The sequence below is a fragment of the Ochotona princeps genome, chromosome 2, assembly GCF_030435755.1.
Source record: "Ochotona princeps isolate mOchPri1 chromosome 2, mOchPri1.hap1, whole genome shotgun sequence".
Taxonomy (NCBI): domain Eukaryota; kingdom Metazoa; phylum Chordata; class Mammalia; order Lagomorpha; family Ochotonidae; genus Ochotona; species Ochotona princeps.
Genome location: NC_080833.1, coordinates 91,789,549 through 91,813,613, shown reverse-complemented (window position 1 = coordinate 91,813,613; position 24,065 = coordinate 91,789,549). Strand labels below are relative to the sequence as shown.

General features: G+C 42.5%; 1 protein-coding gene across 2 annotated transcripts in view; it reads right to left on the bottom strand.

The window, feature by feature from the left end:
* The window catches only part of STXBP3 (syntaxin binding protein 3), a 69,053-nt gene that overhangs the window by 923 nt on the left and 44,065 nt on the right, over window positions 1-24,065 (bottom strand). For both annotated transcript variants that reach the window (XM_004581985.2, XM_058659850.1), the window contains 9 exons: window positions 23,444-23,539; window positions 23,253-23,310; window positions 14,070-14,135; window positions 12,672-12,752; window positions 11,125-11,263; window positions 10,746-10,852; window positions 4,857-4,949; window positions 3,131-3,216; window positions 570-718 (listed from right to left, as the gene is read on the bottom strand). In XM_004581985.2, the coding sequence (XP_004582042.1) occupies window positions 570-718; window positions 3,131-3,216; window positions 4,857-4,949; window positions 10,746-10,852; window positions 11,125-11,263; window positions 12,672-12,752; window positions 14,070-14,135; window positions 23,253-23,310; window positions 23,444-23,539 (875 nt within the window). The remainder of the gene's footprint in view (window positions 1-569; window positions 719-3,130; window positions 3,217-4,856; window positions 4,950-10,745; window positions 10,853-11,124; window positions 11,264-12,671; window positions 12,753-14,069; window positions 14,136-23,252; window positions 23,311-23,443; window positions 23,540-24,065) is intronic.

Here is a 24,065-nt window from a genome sequence, read left to right as displayed (position 1 = left end):
CAGAAACAATGCCTGTTCCTACTGACTGTCTTGTTGTCTCTGCTGGCACACTGAGGAGCAAAACTGAACCCTTTTTCCCCCTCCTAAGAGAACACAGCAGCTGTCACTCAGCGGCAGAGGCCGGGGATCAGGAGTGAGATCCAGGCTTTACATACAGGTCCTGCCTCTCCTGTGTTAGGCGAGAGGTTTTGACTGAAATTCCTACAACTCCATTCCACATAAACTCTTTAAAATGTAAACCTAAAGCAATTTAAGGGTTTTTATTACAACTTTACAATTTTGAATAAGGAGACTGAACTGATGCACTGCTCAGGTTTCTTAATATAAGAGGCAAATTGTTTTTACAGTGAAAAAGTTCATTCCCTCAAATCAGACTGTTTAAAAATACAATTACCAAAGAAGTCAACTAGCAAACAAATTCAGCATATTAGATAAGACATTCTATTAGCTGAAAGTGTTTTTGAATTTAACAAATTACTCTTAAATGTATACCACAACATACACTTTCACATGTACATTTTTGCATTTAGAGTTTTCTTTAAAAAGCAGAAGAGTCACTAGAGTCTTACCAATAATAACTTCACACGATTTATGAGCCTGAGAAACTTCATAAGCACAACGCATTTCAGAGTACGTAATTCCTCCAATGACAAAAATAATCAGCTTTGAACCACTCTTCTTGTCTTCTAAATAATTAGTTCTGGGTTTCTGGCGTGCACTAAAGAGTCAAAAACAGAATAGCATGTTAAAAAACATCACTGTGTGGTTTTATTCACATTGTTGTAGAACTGGCTTAAGATGCTTGTATCCTATCTTGGAGTGCCTGGGTTCAAGTCCTAGCTCCGTTCTTGATTAGCTTCCTGCTAAAGCACTCTGGGAGGAGGTGGGTAACAGCTCAGGTTCTTGGGTCCCTGCCACCCACACAAGTTCCCAGCTCCTGCAGTTGGCCTGGCTCAATCTTGCCTGTTGCAGGCACACTGGGAGTGAATCAACGTTCTCTAGTTTTTTTCTAACTGTATTTGTTCCGTTTGTTAGTTTGTCAGTTGGGATGTCTGCTTTCTGCATAGGAGTGTTTGGGTTCAAATCCCAGCTCTGCTTTTGACCCAGCCTCCTGTTAATGCACAGTCTGGAAGGCAGTAGGCGATGCCACACGTGCTTGGACTGCTGCCTCGCACGTGGGAGACATGGAGGAAGTTTCGTGCTTGTTTTGCCTGCCCAACTCCGGCTATTGTAGGCATTGCAGAGTAAACCAGTGGATTGCAGACTTATCTCTTTTTTTGTATTTCAAATAACTAAAATAAATTAAAAAACCCCACTATTTTAAGAGAAATAGATAATAAAGCAAAAGTAAAGGATAGTACTACTCATAAAATGATATGATTCAAACATATCTGAAAAACAAATAAGTAGGACTTATAAAATGGAAAAATGAAAAAGTCACTAAAAATTGAAAATATTTTTTAAAAATTGAAAATATTTTTTAAAAGAGGAATTACACTGAAATTTATCTGAAAAATAATTTTTAGAATGAAGGCCCAGCGTGGTAGTCTAGCAGCTAAAGTCCTTGTCTTGCATGTGCTGGGATCCCATATGGGAACCTGTTCTAATCCTGGAAGCCCTGCTTCCCATCCAGCTCCCTGCATGTGGCCTGGGAAAGCAGTCGAGGATGGCCCAAAGCACCGGTGTGGGAGACTTGGAAGAGGCTCCAGGCTCCTGGCTTCGGATTGGCTCAGCTCTGGCTGTTGCGGCCGCTTGGGGAATGTATCAACGGAAGGAAGATCTTCCTGTCTTTCCTCCTCTCTGTATATCTGACTTTCCAATAAAAATAAATACTTAAAAAAAATTTTTTTTTCAGAATGAAACACACTAAAACATAGAAGAAATGAAAAAACTTAGGAAAAGGGATCAAGAGGCACTGGGGCTAGGATTGTGGCACATCAGGTTAAGCTGCCTGTGATGCTGGTTGGCATACGTGTGAACCGGATCATGGGGTGGGGTGGACTGAACTAAGCCACAGTACCCACAGGTATATACGAGAGCCAGATGGTATGTGGGACAGACCGGACTAGTCTGTTGCACATAATGGCACATGTAGGATCCAGGTCTGGGGGCAGGCCTGGTGGGGATCTTTGGGGGTTGCCCAAACTAGGCTGCAGTTCTGGCTAGTGTGTGGAAAGGTTGGGTTTGTGGTGGGCTGGGTTGAGCTAGGCTGCAGCATCTGTCAGTTTGCATAGCATATGGGGCTAGGGACAGAACTGATCAGGCAACTGCAGTTACCTGTGTGTAGGTAAGCTGATGAGGGTGACAGACTGGGCTGGATCCTGCACTGACTGGCACATGTAAGAGTCAGGACTGGGGACATCCCAGGTGAGGCTTCTTGGGGGACCCCAACTAGACCACTGGACTCAAAACCCTGGCCACAGGGAAAATCATAGGATTTGTGGTTGGGCCTTGGAATGCATGTATGAGGACTGGGCCTTCTCAATTGCTGATATGTATATAGTGGATGGCATGCCTGGATGCATACAGAGCACATGACAGCCAGCCATTAAGGCCCTCAGAGGACATCAAGCGCCATGTTATAGGTTGGACAACTCTCCTGGCTGAGCTTTGGCAGCAAGTGTCTGGGTGATTGGACTAAGATGGACTCTGTCAGCCAATGGACCTTGGAAAAATTTTCCCAACCTTGTAGCAATGAAATCAACAATGTCTCAGGACTATCAAAGCCATTCAAGCAATACCTTTGGAAGATTCTTCTCCACATCAGGGATTTCTAAAATTACATCAAGTGGATGCTGAAGTAGTCTGCCAGCTGGGAGTGGTCCCCTACTCAGCCTCCCTCCCCCAAATCCCAATATAAGAGAAAAGGGAAGAAAATGAAATTGGAAGCATTTGTCCCCCTAATGCTTCGACCCTCCTCACCCTGATCAGTGGTCCTCATAGGCGTGCAACCTAGTCAATGATGTAAAGGTCAAAAATAAAATGAAAAAAATAAAAAGGAATACTTTATGTGACTCTATGCTTCACATATATAAGATGGTTCCCAAATATAAGTACTTGTACACTATTTCTGAGTATTAGTCCAAGTATCACACTAGACATTTTCACTGGCATTTATTTAAAATTTTACCTTACAGCTCCTGAGCCATTCCACACTGCTGGACACTGGGAACAGTATGGCCACTCTTTTGAGTCTAATCTATTATCGATGGCATCCTAAGAAAGAAAACAGTGAACACCATCAAGAAAACGTTAACAATTCCAGGACTTTTGCTTGTTTTTCACAAAGGTCAAAATTGTATTTACAATTAGTGAACATGCAGGACATGCAAACAATAAATTAGCCCTTCTCTGAAATACAAATCTTATTTGCTTAAAAAATGAATGTAATCATTCACTCACTTGTTAAACCAGTATTTATTATGGACTTAACCATTTTGCACTTGGAGGGATGAAGGAGTTTAGGTCTTTATCAAAACCTTTTGCTCCAGATTGCTAGGGATTCCTAACAACCACGCCAGTGCTGCCAGACCTCCAAGGCTTTGCCCTCCATAGTGGTGGCTCTAAAACTGTGTGCAATTTGCCTATGGGGTCCTTAAGACAATCCAGTGGAACACAGCAAATTTTCCTTTTCATCTTATTTTAAAAATTTTCCCTTTTTCAGGCCTAAATATTCCAGTTTCACTTCTGTGTATGGTTACTTATCTTATTACTATAGTAATAAATACTTTATAAATACATGGGTTCCTGCTCACAAATTTTTGGTTAAGTGTCTCTGATCAAAAAATTGGGAGAGGCCAGTATGTGGCAGAGTGAGGTAGGTTGCAGCTTGTGATGCATGTGTCACATATCAGTGTTCAGGCACGCATCCTGACTTCTTGGCTCCCCACCCAGCTTCCTGGTAATGAGCCTGGGAAGGCAGAGGAGGATGGTCTGCACAAGTATTTGGGTCTCTGCCACCCATACAGAAGACGGGGTGGATTTTTCGGCTCCTGGCTTTGGCCTGGCCAAACATGGCTGTTGCATGAACTTGCAGATGGAGAAACCCTCTCTTTCTTTCCCTCTTTTTGTTCCTCTGCCTTTCAAATAAATACATACATCTTCCAAAAAAAAAGCGTGAAGACCAATGCTTTACAGCATGGGAACACAAATGGTATGAACAACTAGGCACAAACAGCACAAAGTACTCAGTAGTCCAAGAGTATTTTTCATAACACTAAAAGAAAGGATGAAACAGTGCTTCAACATTTCCACTGATCCAAATACGAATTTGATATGCAAATCCTCTATAAAAAGTTCAAGAGAGAGAAAGCCAGTGTTGTGGCATAATAGGCTAAACTTTTGCTTGTGGTGTGAGCATCCCATATGGGCACCAGTTTGTGTCTTAGTTGCTCCACTTCCAATCCAGCTCCCTTTTGATGGCCTGGGAAAGCAGCAGAAGATGGCCTAGGTGCTTGGACCCCTGCTTCCATGTAGACCCGGAACAAATTCCTGGCTCCTGGCTTTGGGACTGGCTCGGCTCTGGCCATTGCAACCACTTGAGGAGTAAACCAGTGGATGGAAGATCTCTCTGTTGCTCTCTCTAAATCTACCTTTCCAATAAAAATAAATATATCTTACAAGACAAGAACAAGCTGACTTCTTCAGAGCTCTTTTTGGCTCTGAACCAGCAGATGAAAGATCTCACTCTATCTCTCCTCTCTGTAACTCTGCCTCTCAAAAAAAAAAGCCAAAGTATTGCAGAAAATTTATGCCCAAGAGGTATGCTAAGACTGGGAGGATAAACACATGTACAAAAAGTAAAGAATGTTCTAGAGAAGGCACTCGGGTATAAGTAAAAAAACTAATGATTTTACCTCCATAATATCTTTGATAAAGGGTGTCCATCGAGAGAGTTGAAAAGTTTCCTCTGAAGACCGATCCTTTCTTACTGGTTTGCTTTGCTGAGACTTATTAGAGGAAAAAAGTAAAAGTCAGTAATTTTATTTAGCAACGCCACTCTTTTATTCACTCTCACACAAAAATATCTGTCTATAAACAATTACTATACTGTATTTGACTTAAAAGTAAGGATGAGAAAGCTATGGTTCATCTACTCCATGGAATACTACTCAGCTATTAAAAAAAACAAAATCCAGTTCTTTGTGGCCAAATGGGCCAAACTGGAAACCATAATGCTAAGGGAAATGAGCCAATCCCAAAAGGTTAAATACCACATGTTTGCCTTAATTTAAGATGACACGATGTTATGTATAACAAGTTATGTTATGAATGTTATATGTTATGTATAAACTAAAATTGAAATGTCAATGAGATGGTCACAGAAGGTGGTTAAGAACTCGCATTTACTTTTACCATATTGGTTACTCATTACTATGTCAATTAATCCCATAATGATGTAAATTTTTGCTGATGGTATGTTGGAGCTTTTAATTGATCGGGATGATACTCTGTTGGCTCTGTCTTCAGACCAGAGAGGGTATACCTAAGAAGCCGTTGAACTTGACTGGACAATAAGATGCTGGACTCTATGTTTGGTATATGCTTGCAATGGGGGAATCTCAACTGAACTTGAACTGTGGTTATGCAACAAGGTGGAGGAATCCACCATGGTGGGAGGGTTTGGGAAGGGGTGGGGAGAATCCAAGTACCTATGAAACTGTGTTACATAATACAATGTAATTAATGAATTAAAAAAAAAAAAAGAAAATGCCCATTTAGAAAACTACGAATAGGCCACGTAACCTCACTGACTAGTGTGATGATCTGTAATGTAAAATTTTATAGCAGGCTCAGAAAATCAAATAAAAGTATTCTAAGGGGCAGGTGACTGGCCTCACAGCTAAGATGTCATCTTGGGGTTGATGCGGTGGGGTAGGAGGCTCAGCCTCTGCCTGGGTGCTGGCATCCAGATGGGCACTGCTTTGTGTCACAGCTATTCCATTTCTGATCCAGTTCCCTGCTTGTGCCCTGGGAAAGCATCAGGAGATGCTGCAAGGCCACTGGCACCAGCACCTATGTGGAAGAATCAGGAGTTCCTGGCTCCTGGCTTCAGATAAGCTCAGCTCTGGCCACTATGGCCATTTGGGGAGTGAAACAGTGGAAGAAAGATTTTTCTTAGTCTCTCTGTTCTGTAACTTTGCATTTCAAATAAAAATAAAATAAATGTTAGGGTGGTAGCCTAGTGGCTAAAGTCCAAGCCTTGCACATGCCAGGATCTCATATGGGCATCAGTTTGTGTCCCACCACTCCACTTTCCATCCAGCTCTCTGTTTGTGGCCTGGGAAAGAAGTTGAGGATGGCCTGGGGCCTTGGGGCCCTGCATCCATGTGGGAGATCCAGAGGAAGCTCCTGGCTCTGGCTCCTGGCTTTGGATTGGCTTTGCTCTGGTCACTGTGGCAACTTAGGGAGTGAGCCAGCGGACAGAAGATCCTCTTTGTAGTTCTGACTTTACAATAAAAAAAAGCAAGTATTTTTTAAATAAGATTTATTTATTTTTATTACAAAGTCAGATATACAGAGAGGAGGAGAGACAGAGAGGAAGATCTTCCGTCCGATGATTCACTCCCCAAGTGAGCACAATGGCCGGTACTGCGCCGGTCCAAAGCCGGGAACCAGGAACTTCCTTCCGGGTCTCCCATGTGGGTGCAGGATCCCAAGTCCTTGGGCCGTCCTTGACTGCTTTCCCAGGCCACAAGCAGGGAGCTGGATGGGAAGTGGAGCTTCCGGGATTAGAACCAGCGTCCATATGGAATCCCGGGGCGTTCAAGGTAAGTACTTTAGCCGCTAGGCCATGCCGCAGGGCCCCCAAAAAAGCAAATCTTGGAAAAAAAAATAGGCAGGTAATCCCTGGAAAGGGGTGGGTGTGGTTTGGGTTAGGTGAAGCCTAGGGGCCGCCCAGCAGTGAGCTCGTGGGGACTTGGGCATGTGGGCTTGCAAGGGGTCTGGGGGATGGCAGAGGTGGGGGTGTGTGGAGACCTGGAGGGTCACACCCAGGTGAGGAATGACCTCTGAGGGACTTGCATTGACAAAGCTACTGTTATGCAGATCTGAGTGTCCTCTGTGGCTTAGATGAGCAGCAGCAGATGGCATACCCAGACGCACATAGAGAATACGACAGTCCAATGGGGACTGCAGAGGACATCTGATACCATAGCAGATGATGGAGGACAGATTGCCTGGGAAGGAGGTAAGGGGATGTGTGCAAGGGAGGACCACTGAGGGAAAATGTTATAAGTGAGGACAAGGCCATTGTACTAACAGGTAAGAGAGGAGGGAACTGGAAGACCTTTAAGGCTCAGACCAATGTACCAGCCCACATGGAAGACCTGAGATGGGCTAGTTAGCATTGACCACTGCCAACCACCTCTCACCAGTGCAAGCTAATGCTAGGGCTGGGGCCTACCTGGCAGGGCTAGCAAACAGTAGCCTCCAGTGAGAGTCAGAATAGGTGATGGGGTGATATTAGGCTGGGTCTTGACACTAACCAGCATGCGAGAGAATCAGGTCTGGGGGCAGGTCTGCCGGGTATGGGCTTAGCACCCACTGGCATGTATGAGAGCTGGGTCTTGGGATAGACCTGGTGGGGGAATTTGGGAAACTCCTCTAGGAAGCATATGATTTAGCCTTGGGAATTGGTCAAGCCAGGTAGGGTAGTTCCAACTGTTGGTAATTGTGTGGGTTGGTTCTGAGGGGGTTGGGTAAATCCTCAGCCCACTGGCATGTGCAGGAGCCATGATGGAGTGTGGGCCATGTTGGGCTGGGCTGTCACACCTTTGTATGACAGCCAAGGAGTGGGGCAGATTGGGCAGGGCTAGGCTGAAGTACCCTCCAGCAAGAGTTGGGACTGGGAGCAGGCCAGGACATGTCAGGCTGCAGCAAAGGTCAAAATGAAGGATGGACTATTTTGAGCTGGGTTAGAGTTACCACTGGCACGTGCAAGATCTGTAGCTGGGAACAGGCCTGCTTGGGGAGTTAAGGGGACATCCCAGCTGGGTTGTGCTTCCAAATTAGTGAGTACAAGAGCTGGAATGGTGGCAGTGATCTGGGCTGGCCATGACTTCAGTGTCCCTTGGCATGGGTGTGGACTGGATCTGGGGTGCATCAGACTGGGCTAGGTGCTCATGAGAGCTGGGGTGGGTGTAGGACAGGCTGGGCTGGGTCTCAGCTCCTGCTGAACGAAGTGAGAGCTGTGCCTGGGCATGGACCAGGTGTGGCTGGGCTGTAAAACCCAACAGTAAGAACTGGAATGGGTCTGAGCTAGACGGGCAAGGCCATTGTTTCTGCCAGGACAGGAGATGGACTAAGTCGGTCTGTGCCAAGGACCCACCAATGTGCACAAGATCTGCCACTTGGGTGAGACCTGATAGAGGAGCTTGAGGAATTCTGTCATGATGCAACCCCTGTAGGTGAGTGCAAGAACCAAGGCAGGGAGCAGCCTAGACCAGACTAGTTTATAGTACCCGCCAGCATACAATACATACAGGTCAGGTCTGGGGGCAGGCCAGGCTGGGCCAGTTTATAACACCTACAGGCAGATGTGAGAACCAGGATGGGGTATAAGACAGGCTGGGTTGGGCCACAATACCAGCCAGGGCTGGGACTGGGGGCTGTCTAGGCAGGGCTTGGCTGTAGCACCCACCAGCTTGAACTGAAACTGGGTGAAGACTAGGCCGACCAGCCTTCAGCATTCACTGGTAAATGCCGAGATGAGGCAGGCCAAGCAGTACCACCTGTAAATGTGAGTCCCAGGGAGAGGGTTGTGAGCCTGGTAGGAGGGCAGCTGTCCTCTCTCGCTGGGCCACTGCTCCCACTGGTAAGCATGACAACTGGGCAATGATATAATACCTGATGGCCTGCATGTGAACTGTGTTGGGGAAGAACGAGTTTGGACTAAGCAACAGTATCCACTTGTGCATGCATGAGTCAGAAAAAGTACATGCTGGTTGGGCTTTGCTGTAGCATCAGCTGGCAGATACTGGGACTGGAGGCAAATTCTGTCAAGCTAGACTGCAGAACAACCTAGACAGAAGATTCAGGACCGAGAGTGGACCCAGTAGGGAACTGTGGGCACCTCTCTGATGGGCTGCAACTCCCTTTGGTGATCATGAGAATCAGGGATGGGTAGGTCTGGCTAGATAGGCAGTGAGTGTGGGCTGGATAGTGGGGTCAGTTGGGTTGAATTAGGCTTCAATGCCCATTGATGTGTATGAGAGCTGAATGGGATATGGGACAGATTGGATCAGTTTGCTGCACATATTAGCAAGCACAGGAACCAGGGATTGGGATGGGCCTGGTTAGAGTTTAGGGGTCGCTCCGACTAGGTTACAGTTCCCACTGGTGTAAATGAGGGTCGAGTGTGTAGTGGGCTGGGTTGGGCTGGGCTGCAGCATTCACTGGCTTGCCTAAGAGATGGGGCTGGAGATAGAACTGACCCAGCAATTGCAACCATGAGGAGAACTGCAGGATCTGTGGACTGACCATGAAGCCCATACATTAGAAGTGGGCCTCCTCTGTGGAAAAGATGGATCAGTGGACTGCATGCCCAGATATACATGGAGGATATGGCAGTCTACTGGGGCCTGCAGAGGACATCTGGGTACCATAGCTGATGAAGGAAGGCAGAACAAATTGGACATCTACCCCAGCCAAGCACTGACAGCAAATATCTGGGTGAATGGAGACTCTAAGGTAGAATATGTCAGCCAATGGACCTTGGAAGGATTTCCTCATCATTGGATTGGTGAGACTGTCAGTATTTCAGAACTACTGAAGCCACCTGAGCAGAACCCTTGGAGCATACTCCACACTGGGAACCTTTGGATGACATCAGGTGGCCGGTCCCCGTCCCTGGGTACTGAGGCAGTTGGGAGGCTGGGTGTGGCTTCTCCCCTTATCTCCCTCCTTTTCCCAGATACGGGAAGAAGAAAAAGAAAATTTGGAAACAATGGTCTCATTCACTTTTCAATAAACCTTGATCATTTCAACCCTGATTAACTATGTAAACATCATCAAAAATAAAAATAAATTGTTTTAAAAATTAAAAAAAATAAATAAAAAACTAAAAATAGATAAAATAAACCTTAAAAAAAGATGCAATCTTATATTGGATAACTTGGGTTCAGGCTGGGGCTCTATTCTCAAGTTCAGCTTCCTACTTACATACACTAAGGTATGTAAGTAATCATGGACACTACTTACGCAACGGGTCTTTGCCGCCCATGATGAAGGTCTGAATTGAGTTGGAAGCTTCTGGGTGTGGCCTGGCTTCGCCCCAGCCACTGTGGCATGTGGGGAATCAACCAAAAGATGGGTGCTCTGTCTGTCTCTCAAATAATAAGTTGAAATTCTTAAGTATAAAATTCTATAGAAAAAGTGAGGTTTACTGGAGTTCTTCAAAATTTGACTCTGAGACTAAATTTTGTATGAAAACAGTTATTTTGTGCTGTATTATAAAGGTTACATATGTGACTGAAATATGACAGTTGCTATAAATTAATCACAAAGAGAAATGTCATAAGTAGGATATTATGACAGAAGCCATAAAACACAAATTCATCAGAAAACTGTACTTGCCCAAATTACTCACACATTCAATACACAAAACTTAATCACTCAGCAATAAAAATCTATAACATGAAGTTAAAAAGACTGTCCATCTGGATTCCCACATTAAAAAGCACTGCTCAGTGGAACTAACCACACATACCTATCTGTAAGTAGACACAGAAGATAAGATTTCTTACTTGGGGAACAATGGGAACACCAAGGTAGCTCCAATTACGGATCATGTCACTCTCATTTTCTATCTTTACATTCTGGATCAACCTGTCCAAATTTTCTTCCGTAGTGCCTTGGACAAGTAAAAATATAAGTACACAACTGTTTAATCACTTCTAGGCTTTAGGTAGTACTCATGAATAAAAGTTTTTAAATAAGTAGCTATCCCATTATATTCCCTTTAATTGCCTCTCAATTTCACGTTTTCCCTCTTATTTATTTTCATTAATGTTAGCCACTTGGATTTTCCAAGTATTCTAATGATTAACAGTAAACCAGTTATAAAAATGTGATTCAAGCTGGATGTTTTGGTGCATTCATGAAAATAAATAAAATCTCCATTACCATTAATGCTGAAGATATACAGTAGGATTGCTCTTATTTTGTCACAGTTATCATGATTTTTGTTGAGTAGAACTGGCAGGAGTACTCGCATAGCATCTTTCACCTTCTGCCCTTCTGCATCAGTTCCAAGTGCCAGGTCCTTCATGAAAATAAAATGTAGTCAGTGGCTTACAACAAATTCAGTTTTTAGTCAAAATTGCCTACTATTAGTATGTCTTGGCAATTTTAATGAACACTGATGACATTTCAGAGGAAAATGTATTTATTGTTCACAAAGTATTGGTTGTACAAAATGTAAATGGTGAAAAAATGAGAAGGGGCAGGCATTTAGCCTGAAGTTAAGGTGGGTGTGTGCCGTATCAGAGTGTCCGGGTTCAGTATGTGGCTCTAGCTCCTGACTCCAGCTTCCTGTTGACCCAGACCCTGGGAGGCTGGGATTGGAAATGATCCAGGGGATGTGGGTTTTCTTTCTTCCTCTCTCTTTTCTGCCTCTCAAATAAGAAAGCAACAAAAACAACAACCAAAGGAAGGAAACCTTTCATCTAAACTTGGCTATCCAGTATGGCGGCCACTAGCCACAGTTGAGTACTGTGCCCTGTGAAACATGCTCAACCTGAAGTCAGATGTACTAAAGGAACACAACACCACATTGTGATGAATTCTTTAAGAAAATAGCATACGGGCCCGGCGTGGTAGCCTAGTGGCGAAGGTCCCAGCCTTGTATGCACTGGGATCCCATATGGGTGCTGGTTCTAATCCCGGCTGCCTGCTTCCCAACCAGCTCCCTGCTTGTGGCCTGGGAAAACAGTTGAGGACAGTCCAGAGTCTTGAGACCCTATACCCGCATGGAAGACCAGGAAGAGGCTCCGGTTCCTTGCTTCAGATTGGTGCAACGTTGGCCGTGGCAGCTGCTTAGGGAGTGAATCATCAGATGGAAGATCTTCCTTTCTGTCTCTCCTCCTCTCTGTATATTTGACTTTCCAATAAAAATTAAATTAAAAAAAGAAAAAGAATGCAATAGCTCAATAATTTTTATATTCACTATATGTTGAAATAATGGTATTTGGGACATGTCAGTTAAGTCAAATACAGGAGTAAAATTAAATGTACATTCTTCTTTTTACCTCTGTAATATGGCCACAAAAATATTTAAAATTTACATGCAGCTTGTACTCCACTTTGATACAGGGCAATAACCTAAATAATTGAGGTACTTTCAAAAAGCCTCTTAGAACAAGTAAACTGTACCTTATGGAGGTCTCTGCAATGTGCTGTATTAGTGAGAAGCGCCTGCCCACAATGCGATGCTGAAATATCCTACAAAAACTCAAATCACTCCCTTCGACCAGAAATGTATAGCACAGATTAGGAAGGACTGCTTGCAGGGAGCTTTTTAGAGCTGGTAGGAAATGATACACCAAACACTGTCTCAGCAGGAACTCGTCTAAGAGCCTCCTACTCAGAAAAGAACTGCTGAATTAGCGCTCATTGCAAAGTCTATTCCAGAAATCTGTGAACAAAACAGGAGGTTCTGACTCTGCACATACCTGTTCAGTTTTGCAGAGCTTTTCTATGTTCAGCTTGAACTTATTCATGCAATCTTCTGCTAGATTAAGATGGACAACTTGCTGGAAAAAAAATCAATTTTTACAAGATTTTAACTACTTGTGCAACTTGCAGTATTAAACTTCTGACAGTTTTCTAAAGGAAAGGATGGGTTTAGGTGAAAAAAAAGACAACATGAGGATGGGGAAAAAACAGTTCTAGAATGGAAGCGAGAATTAATATAATGATGGCAATGAACAATTAGTTAAAATAGAATGGAAATGTTGAATTTGTTTGCAAATAATGAAAAATAAGGTAAGGAAAAAATAAGAGTTTCAATTTACATTATGGTTCTTGGCCAGGGACAGCATAAAAAGGAGTGAAGTACGGGGGAGGCCATTGATGGAATTAAGATATGACTCGAGATGCCTGCACCCCATGTGGGACTTTCCAGGCTTCAGTTTTGGCTCCATTTCTTATGTACGTTTCCTGCTAGTGCATACCCTGGGGAAGCAGCAGGCAACGGCTGTTCAAGTTCTTAGGTCCTGTCCCCAACATGGGAGACCCAGACTGAGATCCAGCCTCCTGGTTTCAATCTGGCCCAGCCTTGACTGTTGTAGGCATTCAGGGAATGAAGTAGCAGAAATTTTCTCTCTGCCTATCTCTGTCACTCTTTTTGTCTCTCTACCTTTCAAGCAAAAATTAATAAACATCATTAATTAATCATCATGATTATTCTGACAGTGATCCATAAGAAGGCCTGGAACAGCAAACAACAATAAAAATTAACCTGACTACATTGCTTAGATGCTCTTAAATATACAACACTTAATATACAACTATTGATTTAAAGAAACACGTAGAGTAAAACCACGAGCTAATCTAGGGTTGAAGATATTTGTTTGGAAAAGATATAAAAAGTTTAAGTTGGATTCGAGTAATTCAAGCTAATACATGTAGGAGTTTGCGTTGTGTTACAGGAGGTGCATCGCCTTCAATGCTGGCATCCTATATTGGAACTCTGGTTTGAATCCTGGCTACTCTGCCTTTGATCCTGCTCCCTGCTCCTGTGCCTGAAAAAGCAATGGAATATGGTCCAAGCCCCTGTCAACCATGAGGGAGACCTGGAGATAGTCTAGGCTTTTGGCTTTGGCCTGATCCAATACTAGCTATTGCAGTCACGTGAGGATAAAATGAAATAATTCTTTCCTTTTAAAAGATGATTATATAGAGAAGGTACACTGGGACTCTTACATAGGATCTTTGTCAAACCCAGAGAAAGGTTTTAGAGCACAAGTAAGATCATATGATCCATTAAACCCACTGCTGAATTTGACTATAGGATTGGAAAGACCAATAAGTTGAAAGGGGAAAGACATCTCTTTCCAGCAGTTGCTTACCTTAGTAATCTGCTTACGCAAATGGGGCATCTTTTTCATCAGCTGGGTGAGAGCACTAAGTGATGTCTAGGAAGAATTAAACATATTTTAGGCTTGATTCCATTTTTCTATTTCACAAATTTTGAATCCTGGGATTTTTAGGTACTATTAAATCTAATTAAATTTGCTCAACTGGTAAAGCAGTGAAAAAGAAATAAAGAAAGAAAAGCAGACCTAAGGAAAGAATGTTAAAGTAATATATGAATGTTCTTCAAAACGTTTATGAAAAAACAGAATTACAGCATAAATAATTTTGTGTCAATAAATTCTGAAATGTATGTATAGTTTTTCATGGTACCCATTTTCCATGAACTTTCTGAAGACCTCCAATGCTTACACTAAAGAAAACAGAAAAAGATGGACTACATGGAGAAAAAAGATGGAGAATTAGCGGAGAATGAAGACTGACTTTTTAAAATTTAAATGTCTCAGAACTAAATAGAAGACTTTGAATAAAAAAACCATAGCAAATAACTTTCATATATTGCTGGTGGTACTGCAAAATGGGACGGCCACTTTGGAGACATTTGGAGGCTTCTTATAGGCTTAAACCTTATGTTTATCAAGTGTATGTTCAAGAAATCTCACGCTTAGCTGTTTACCTAGGGAGCAAGAAGAAAGTCTGCTCGCAGATCAGAGTGTCTGTCAGGAAAAGTCTGAATGTTTACAGTGACTTTAATCATAATTCATAATTACCAACAACGTGAAAAATGTAAATGTTCTGAAACTGATAAACAAATAAGCCATAGATGGTATGGCCACACAATATTATATTACTACTTAGCAATAAAAAGTAATGAAATTACATAGATGAATCTTAAATGCATTATGCAAAATAAAAAGTTGTATTATTTATATGACATTCTTGAAAAGTCAAAATTACAGGGGCAGAGAACAGATCAGTGGTTTACAGGGGAGAGGGGTGGGCTGAGAGTTTGTCTGCAGAGGGACACAAGAACATTCTGGAGGGTGATAGAGCTGTTCTATTTCTTGAATATGATGATGGTAATAGGAAAATATACATTGGAGCTAGAACCACACACTAATATACAGTATATGTAACTTCTCTAATAATTATTTCGCTTTGCATTTCAATTTTTAAAAGAATACAATAAATGAGTTTCACAGGAGACTAGACACAAGACAGAAGTAGGGGATTCAAAGTCAGGCTGACAGAAAATATTCATCTTTAACAGGTGAAAATGGGGCAACAAAAGAAAATAAAGAAAGCGACACAGAATATGGTGAAGGGTCTAAAACTTATGTAACTGGCTCCCAAAAGCAGAAGAGAGAATGAAATAAAGATCTGAGGAATTACTGGTCAAAAATTTTGCAAATATGGGGCTGGCATTATGGTATAGCCAGCTAAGTCTCTGCTTGTGATGCTGACATCCATATGGACACCAGGTCAAGATCTGGTTGCTCCACTTCCAATCCAGCTCCCTGTGTATGGCCTGTGAAAGCAGTGGGGACGGCCCAAGTCCTTGGGACCCTGCACACCCGTGCACACCTGGAAGGGGCTCCTGGCTACTGACTTTGGATTGGCTCAGCTCTGGCCATTGTGGCCACTTGGGAAGTGAACCAACAGATGAAGGATCTTTCCCCCTGTATGTGTGTGTTTCTCTCTGTAAATCTGCCTTTCCAATAAAAATACATAAATCTTAAAAAAAATTATTTCCAGTGATCCAAGAACCTGAGCAAATCACAGAGAAAATAAATATCAAGAAAGCCACATCATATTAAGGAATATCACAGCCAACTGCTAAAAGTCAAAGATAGTTTATTAATAAGACAGTTTTTCTTCAAGAAAACAATAATACAACACAGCTCACTTCACTAGAAATTACAGTTAGTCAGAGGTAATATATTGAAATCTTTAAACTGGTGAGAGAAAAAGTAAATACTATTCATCTTGAATTTTAAATCCAGCAAAAATATCCTTGAAAAACTTGTAAAACAAAGTTGATTGAATTAACTCCAATCCACATGGGTAAAATGAAAAGCAATAATGAATAAACAGTACCTGACTGAATAAATACATGGGTAAAAATTTTTACTGAATATTCCAAATAGAAACATGAGTTTTTAACACATAAACTAATAGGACAAAAGGAGATAAACAGAACTGGATTACCATGAGTTTTCTGAATTATTTGGAGCATGGCAAATGTATATTGTTAAAGTGGAATGTGATAAAGACTATTATTAAATACAGTACAACTACTAAAGGAGAAAGAAGTACGCAAAAATAAAGAAGACCCATTTAAGGAGATGAAAAAGAAAAAAAAATAAAAATTAACAGAAAAAAAATAAGACACTAGATATGTTCTTACTCATATCAAACTATATAAATCCTATTTAAAACAAATTGTATACTATGCAAACAATAACCAGAAGAAAGTAATATCAGATAATAGCCTTTGAGGCAAGAAATCTTGCAAATGATAACAACAGGCATTTTATAATAGAAGGATAAATTCAACAGAAAGATAATTATCTTAAATGTATAATGATTGAAACTTCAACGAGTCAAAGAACTTAAGAGACAAACTAATTATTCCATTCATAATCACAGATTTTAATATATCACTCTCCATAATTTTCAAAAAACACTGACCATAAAGGGGTGAGTATTGGGTGCACCAGTTAAGACACAGCTTAGAACCCCACTTTCTGAATGAGTGCCTGGGTTCAGTAGTCCTGGCTGCTTCTGATCCCAGCTTCCTGTTAACGTGCACCCTGGAGGTAGCCGGAAATGTCACAAGCATTAAGGGTCCCTGCTACCCTGCTGGGAACCAGGACTGCGACCCTGATTCCTGGACTCTGGCCTGGCCTGGTCCTGGATGTTGCATGCATTTGGAAAGTGAACTGGTGCCATGAGATTTGTTTTCTTTCACTCTGTCTCTCACTGTCTTTCAAACAAATAAGCTACTTTAATGACACATTTCTCAAAATGGACTCCTATTGTTAAATGATAAATATTTGTATATACAATGGTAGTAATACTAGATACAAATCCAAAAATAATGAACCCCTGAAATATGTAAAATGACAAGTCTCAAAAATATAACTGAGAAGCTGGTACTGTGAGGTGGCAGTTAAAGCTGCCACCACCACCTGTTGCACTAGCATGCCAGATGCATGCCAGCTCAATTCCCAGCTGCTCCACTTCTATCTAGCTTCCTACTAATAACTGGCCTGAGAAAGCAGCAGAGGATGGCCCAAGTGTTTGTGCCTTTGCACCCATGTAGGAAACCTAGAAGACACTCCTGGAAATAGCCCAGCTCCAGCTATTGTGGCTATTTGGGAAGTGAACCAGCACTTCCCAAATGGGGATGGCATCTTTTCCCCTGTGTCTTTTCCTTCTCTCTGTAACTCTACCTTTGAAGTAAACAAATTTTTAACAATATATGTGTAACTGACTGAAAAAAGTCAAACAATAAAGATCACATAAATATGGTTCCATTTTTTAAAGTTTTACTTTTTATTATTATCATTTTATCATACAGTTCCCTAGACCCTGGGATTTCCCTTATCCCCTCACCAATTCCCTCCCCCCTCACTGAGTTCCTCTACATCATTACTATAGTATACTTCTTCATACACAGTCATTGCAGGCATGGACAATGGCACAGAGTCCAGCATCCTATTGTCAAGATATAGTAAACAGTTTCATTGGGAGTCCATTTTTGGAAGTAGAGATGCATACTGCATTCTAACCTCACATCTGGTTATGACAGTCTCCATTACACAGTTACTATACATCTCTTTAAGTGAAAAGCCAAAAAACAAAATCAACGACAGGAAGAAAAATAGAAATTTACAATGCCATGAAGTTAAATAACATGCTGCTAGATATGATAGTCTCCATTACTATACATCCCCTTAAATGAAAAGACACAAAACAAAATCAACAACAGGAAGAAAAAAGAGAAATTAACAACACTATGAAGTTAAATAACATGCTACTGAATGACCAATGTGTCGCTGAAGAAATGAAAAAGAAAATCAAGAACCTTCTTGAAAAAATGATGTTACTGACAGCCAAGCTTTCCACCACATATCAATTCAGATTTGACGCACCATGCCGGATTAGACCACAGCACAGTTTGGTGCTCCGGAGGACCAGGATAGATGTTGGACGGGCTCGGCTAGGCCTCAACCCCATCTGAGCCATATATGAGATATACGTGGGTATGGACGAGCCGTGGCTGGGCTGAAACTCTCAACAGCAGGAACCAGAATGGATTGAAGAGCGGAGCTGGCCGAAGGACCTGCTGGAATGTGTGAAGCCCGACACCAGGAAGGAGTCGGAGGGAGGAACCTGAACAGTTCCTCTGACAGGACACTGACTCTACAAATAAACGCAGGAAGCATGGAGGTAAATAACCCAGAAGAGGCTTTGGAATGTGACCCACTGGCATACACTTGGCTCGGGTTGGGGCAGACCAGGCTGAGTCGGTTCACGTCATCCACTGGCAGGCCCAAGTGCTGAAAATGTGTGGGGGCCTGGCCGGGTTTGGTTGCGATAAAAAAAAAAAAAAACCAGTACAAAACACAAAATGCCAAGGTGAAATGGCCTGTGCCAGTAGGGAATGCAACACCCGACCAGCACTCCTCCCACTGGTTTAGGTGAGGGACGAGAGTGTGATGGGCAGAGCCGGGGAGAGATGCGATACTCATTGGTTCCAATAGAGGTCGGGGCTCAGAAGAGAACCAACCCAGGGGTTAAAACCATCAGCTGATCAGAGTGATGGACGGTGGCGGGCACTGTGCTTGCTAGTAGTACATGTAGGAGCCTGGACTGGGAATGCCTCAAAGTTTTTTTTTAGGGGGATTCCCCTGAACAAAACGGAGGAATCAAAGCATTAACCAAGAAAAGATGGAAAATGGAGTAGATGAATCAACCACCTCAGCTTTATGCTTCCAGCGGAAAACTGGACAAGGGGAAACCCTAAGACGGACTATGTCAATCAGTGGACTCTGCACCAGCCTCATCATACCTGGACTGTTGCTGATGATATGTTGGAGCTTCTAATTGATCGAGGTGACGCTCTGCTGGCTCTGCCTACAAACCTGAGAGGGCCTCCCTAAGAGGCCGTTGAACTTGAACTGGACAAGTGGGATGCTGGACTCTGCATGGTGTAAACTTTTAATTAGGGAATCTCAACGGAACTTGAGCTGTGGTTATGCATCAAGGTGAAGGAATTCATGATGGGGGAAGGGTTTGGGGTGAAGGGGGGGGAATCCCAGTACCTACGAAATTGTGTCATGTAATGCAATGTAATTAATGAATAAATGAATATTAAAAAAATGATGTTACTGTATGATCTATGAGTCATTGAAGAATTTAATCAGAAGAAATAATTTAAAGAGATGAAACTAACAAAAGCATCAAAATCCATGATATAGTTTCCGCTGATCTTTGTTGGTGAGATGTGTCTCCTGAAGGCAACAAATAGATGGGGTTTTGTTTTTTAATCCAGCCTACTAATCTATGATGTTCAGTTGATGAGTTTAAGCCATTTACATTCAGAGTTCACATGAATGGGTGTAATTTGGTCCTATCATTTTAGCAGTGGGTTGTTCATTGATTTAGTCTTCTGTTGTTATTTCACTGGGATGTTCTTCACATTTTCCTTTGGTTTTGGTGGGTGCTATTTATTCTTCTTCTCTGTCAAGAAAACATCTTTACGTATCATTTGTAGGGCAGGTTTGGAAGAGGCATATTCTTTTTTTTTTTTTTTAAGATTTAGTTATTTTCATTGGAAAGGTGGATACACAGAGAGGAGGAGAGACAGAAAGGAGGATCTGCCATCCGATGGTTCACTCCCCAAGTGAATGCAATGGCCAGAGCTGAGCCAATCTGAAGCCAGGAGCCAGGAGCTCTTCCAGGTCTCCCACGTGGGTGCAGGGTCTCAAGATTTTGGGCCGTCCTCCACTGCTTTCCCAGGCCACAAGCAGGGAGCTGGATGGGAAGCAGGGCCGCTGGGATTAGAACTGGTGACCATATGGGATCCTGGCACGTGCAAGGCAAGGATTTTAACCACTACGCTATCATGCCGGGCCCAAGGCATATTCTTTTAACTTTTCTTGACTGTGGAAGAATTTTATTTCATTTTCAAAGACAAAGGAAAGCTTTGCTGGGTATGTTATCCTGGGCCGACAATGTTTTGCTTTTAGAATCTGGAATATGTCACTCCATTCTCTTCTTGCCTGTAGAGTTTCCTGTGAGAGATCTCCTGTGAATTTAATTGGCATTCCTTTATATGTCAGTTGATTTTTTTCACGGGCACATTTCAGGATCTTTTGCTTATGTTTGATTGAAGAGAGCTTGATGATCATGTGCCGTGGTGAACATCGCTTTTGGTCAACCTTTTTGGGAGTTCTGTGCTCCTCCTGGATCTTGTTTCCCAATTCTTTCTCTAGATTAGGGAAATTTTCCCTTATTATTTCATTAAATACATTTTTAAACTCAGCTTCTCTTTCTGCACCTTCTGGGACTCCCATAACTCTTATATTTGCCCTTTTAGTAGTGTCTTTCAATTCTCGAATACTTGTTTTGGCCTGATCCAGCTCTGCTGCTTTTTGTTTCCCCCTGATGACAGGAAATATCTTCTAATTTTGAGATTCTTTCTTCTGCCTCCTTCATTCTATTTTGGAGACTCTCAACTGTACTTTTAATTTGCTCTGCTGTATTCTTCATTTCTGATATATCAGCTTTCATTTGATTCATTTCCAGTGTGACATTCCTTAAATTCCTTGAATGTCTGCTTTACGTGCTTCGTTGTTAAGTTTTACAAGTGTTTTTAATTCTGTATCCCCCATTTTCTCAATGTCTTCCTTAGTAAATTCTGAGGTTGGCAAAGGGTTTTGTTCTTTTGCAGGGAAATCTTTAGTAATATTCATTGTGCCTCTGTCTCTTTGCTCTTGGTCATTGTACTTCTGGTTAGCACAGTCTTTTCCTTGGGGCAGGTTTCTAAACTCTGTCACTCACAGGTCTACAGCTCAATTTTACTAATTGCAGTTGGTACATAGCTCTTTGTTTGCAGTCACTTGTGCCACAACCTCCAGTGAGTTCCAGGTCTGGGTTCTTATGTTAGATTTCCACCATGGTCTCCGTAGCCCCAGCTCCTGGCTCACCAGTCTCTACCTCTTGTGATATCATGCTGAGATTGCACCATTGTATGTATAACCTTTCTCCCACTTTCGGTTGGAGCAGGGCCCAGGATTAGGGAGACACCAGGTGTCCTATATAGCTAGGTTGTTGGTGGTGGTGATCTTGATGGAACCTGTTGGTCATTAGGTCTGGGTGCCACACGGACCTATTTTGATCTGTACGATGCCTTAGTTGGTATTATTTTCCTGTGGGACCAGTGCAATGCACTGAGCTCAGTGAGTTCTCCTCAAGGTCAGCGCATGCTCAACTCACTGTTGTCCCACACTGTACATAACGGCACCTGATGTGCCACTATTAGAGTTTTTGATCTGCTGGCCATCAGCTATGAGAGCTACTAGGACCTATCTTGGGTAGAACCTGCAGGATGCCATGTTGTTGCAGTTTGCGGAGCCAGATGAATTCACTCCCAGCTCAGTGCATGTGCAGTCCTGCCCCACAGCCCTTGCCTCCTTAAACAAAATGGCATTTGATATGGCTCTAGGGGGTGGTCTGGGTTGTGAAATTCACCCTGTTCACTGCCTGAGCTCCCGATAAACGTCCTTTCCCACCTGGTTGCTGGTGGAGTTCAGATCGCCATTCGCTGAATGCTGCTGGGGTATCAGTCACTGTAATACCAGGCCGTTGTGTCTGCTGATTTCCTGTGTCTGTCAGTCTCCACGTACCCTTCTGCTGTTGATCTGTCCTCTCCTATTTCCTGGAATGTGCTCTCTCTGCTTCACCCTGGCTCATGTTTCTCTGTCTGTTTAAATGTGTCCTTACCCTATTCCACCATCTTGATTCTCCTTATGGTTCCATTTCTAAGAAGTTCAAGAACAGGCAAAAGTAATCTATGGGGTCCAGTGCAACAGCCCAAAAGTTAAATCCTCGCCTTACAAGTGTCAGGATCCTGGGTCTGGTGCGTTGGAGTAGCGGTTAAGCTCCTTGCCTTGCACATGCCAGGATCCCATATAGGGGCCTGTTCTAATCCCGGCAGCCCCACTTCCCATCCAGCTCCCTGCTTGTGGCCTGGGAAAGCAGTCGAGGATGGCCCAAGGCCTTGAGACCCTGCACCCATGTGGGAGACCCAGAGGTGGCTCCTGGCTTCGGATTGGCTCAGTTCTAGCCGTTGCGGTCACTTGGGGAGTGAACCATCGGACGGGGGATCTTCCTCTCTGTCTTTCCTCCTCTCTGTATATCCGCCTTTCCAACAAAAATAAGCAAATCTTTAAAAAAAAAACCACCAAGTGTCAGGATCCCATGTGAGCACCAGTTCATGTCCCAGCTGCTCCACTTCCCATCCAGCTCCCTGCTTATAGCCTGGGATAGCAGGCTGGGATGGCTCCAAGCTTTAGGACCCTGAACCTATACAGGAGACTCAGAGGAGCTCCTGGTTTTGGATAATTTAGCTCTTGTTTTGGTCATCTAGGAAGCTTGCTTGCTTGCTTGCTTGCTTTCTCTCTCTCTCTCTCTCTCTCTCTCCATAAATCTACCTTTCTAATAAAAATAAATAAATCTTAAAAAAAAGCCAAAAACCAAACCAACCAAACAACAACAAAACCCCTCATCTATGGTGATAGAAAAGCTTCTTTCTGGCAGGATACTATTGATTGGGAAAGAGGAGAGAATTTTCTGGAATAAATTGCTCTATATCTTGATTGTAGGTGGTAGTTCACATAATAAAGTTAGCCTGCAAATACTTAAGATTTGTACACTTAAAAACTTATACCGCAACATACAAACCTCAACAATGTATTGATAAAACTGATTAAATGGCCATTTAAAAATAAAATTTAGTGAAGCAAGAAGACAGGCAAAATGGTGCTAACTGCTGAAACCAGACTAATGGTTACATGGGAGTTCATTTTTCTCTGTTACTGTGTATATTACCAGAACTTTTGCAAAATGGAAAGCTAAGTAAAATAAAATTTTATACAAACTTTAAATTCATCTTCACCATTATTCTGAAAGTTGAGGAAGACTCTTACCTTTCCTTCTGTTGCTTTCTTTGTTGATGAAATTTCTTTCATAAGTTTGGGAATTTCTCTGTAAAATTGTGACAGAATTCTTTTAATTTCCAAGGTATTATTCATTACAGACTATTTTAAGGTTTCAAAATCTACTATCACATATTTTGCCCTTAAAAAATATAGAATAAATTAAAATGGGCTCCACTTACTCTAACACAACCGCGATATGCCGATGTCGAATGCTGACCCAGAGGTCATCTTCTTCTTCAAGGATTGCCTCCTTTTCTTTTCCATCTGTTTTATATCTACAAGGAGACAGAAGCATGCAACTTTTGGATAGTTTCCCTTAAAAGAATAAGTTTTACAAACAATTGTAAGACATAGCTCAGGAAACCAAACAGCCTACATACTCCATTATTTAGGGGGAAATTTTTACACACAGGGGTCAGTGTTGGGGCAGATCAAGCATCCCATATTGCAGTAGTGGTTATGGTTGCTGGTTGCCCAGCCTCTGATCCAGCTCCCTGTTAATATGCCTGAGAAGGCAGAGGAAGATGGTCCAAATACTTGGGCTCCTGCCACCCACCCTGCCACCAACATGGCAGACAAGAAGGGAGCTCCTGGTTCCTAGCACCAGTCTGGCTCAGTTGTGGCCATTTGGAATCTTCCAATCTCAACCTCCACCTCCCACCCCCATCCCACCTCCACCACCTCCAGTTACTTTGTGTTCCAAATAATAAAACACACACACACACACACACACACACAAACAGAAACCAAAAAAACCCCAAAAGCAAAGATATATGCAAAGCAAGACACTTTTTCAAATGT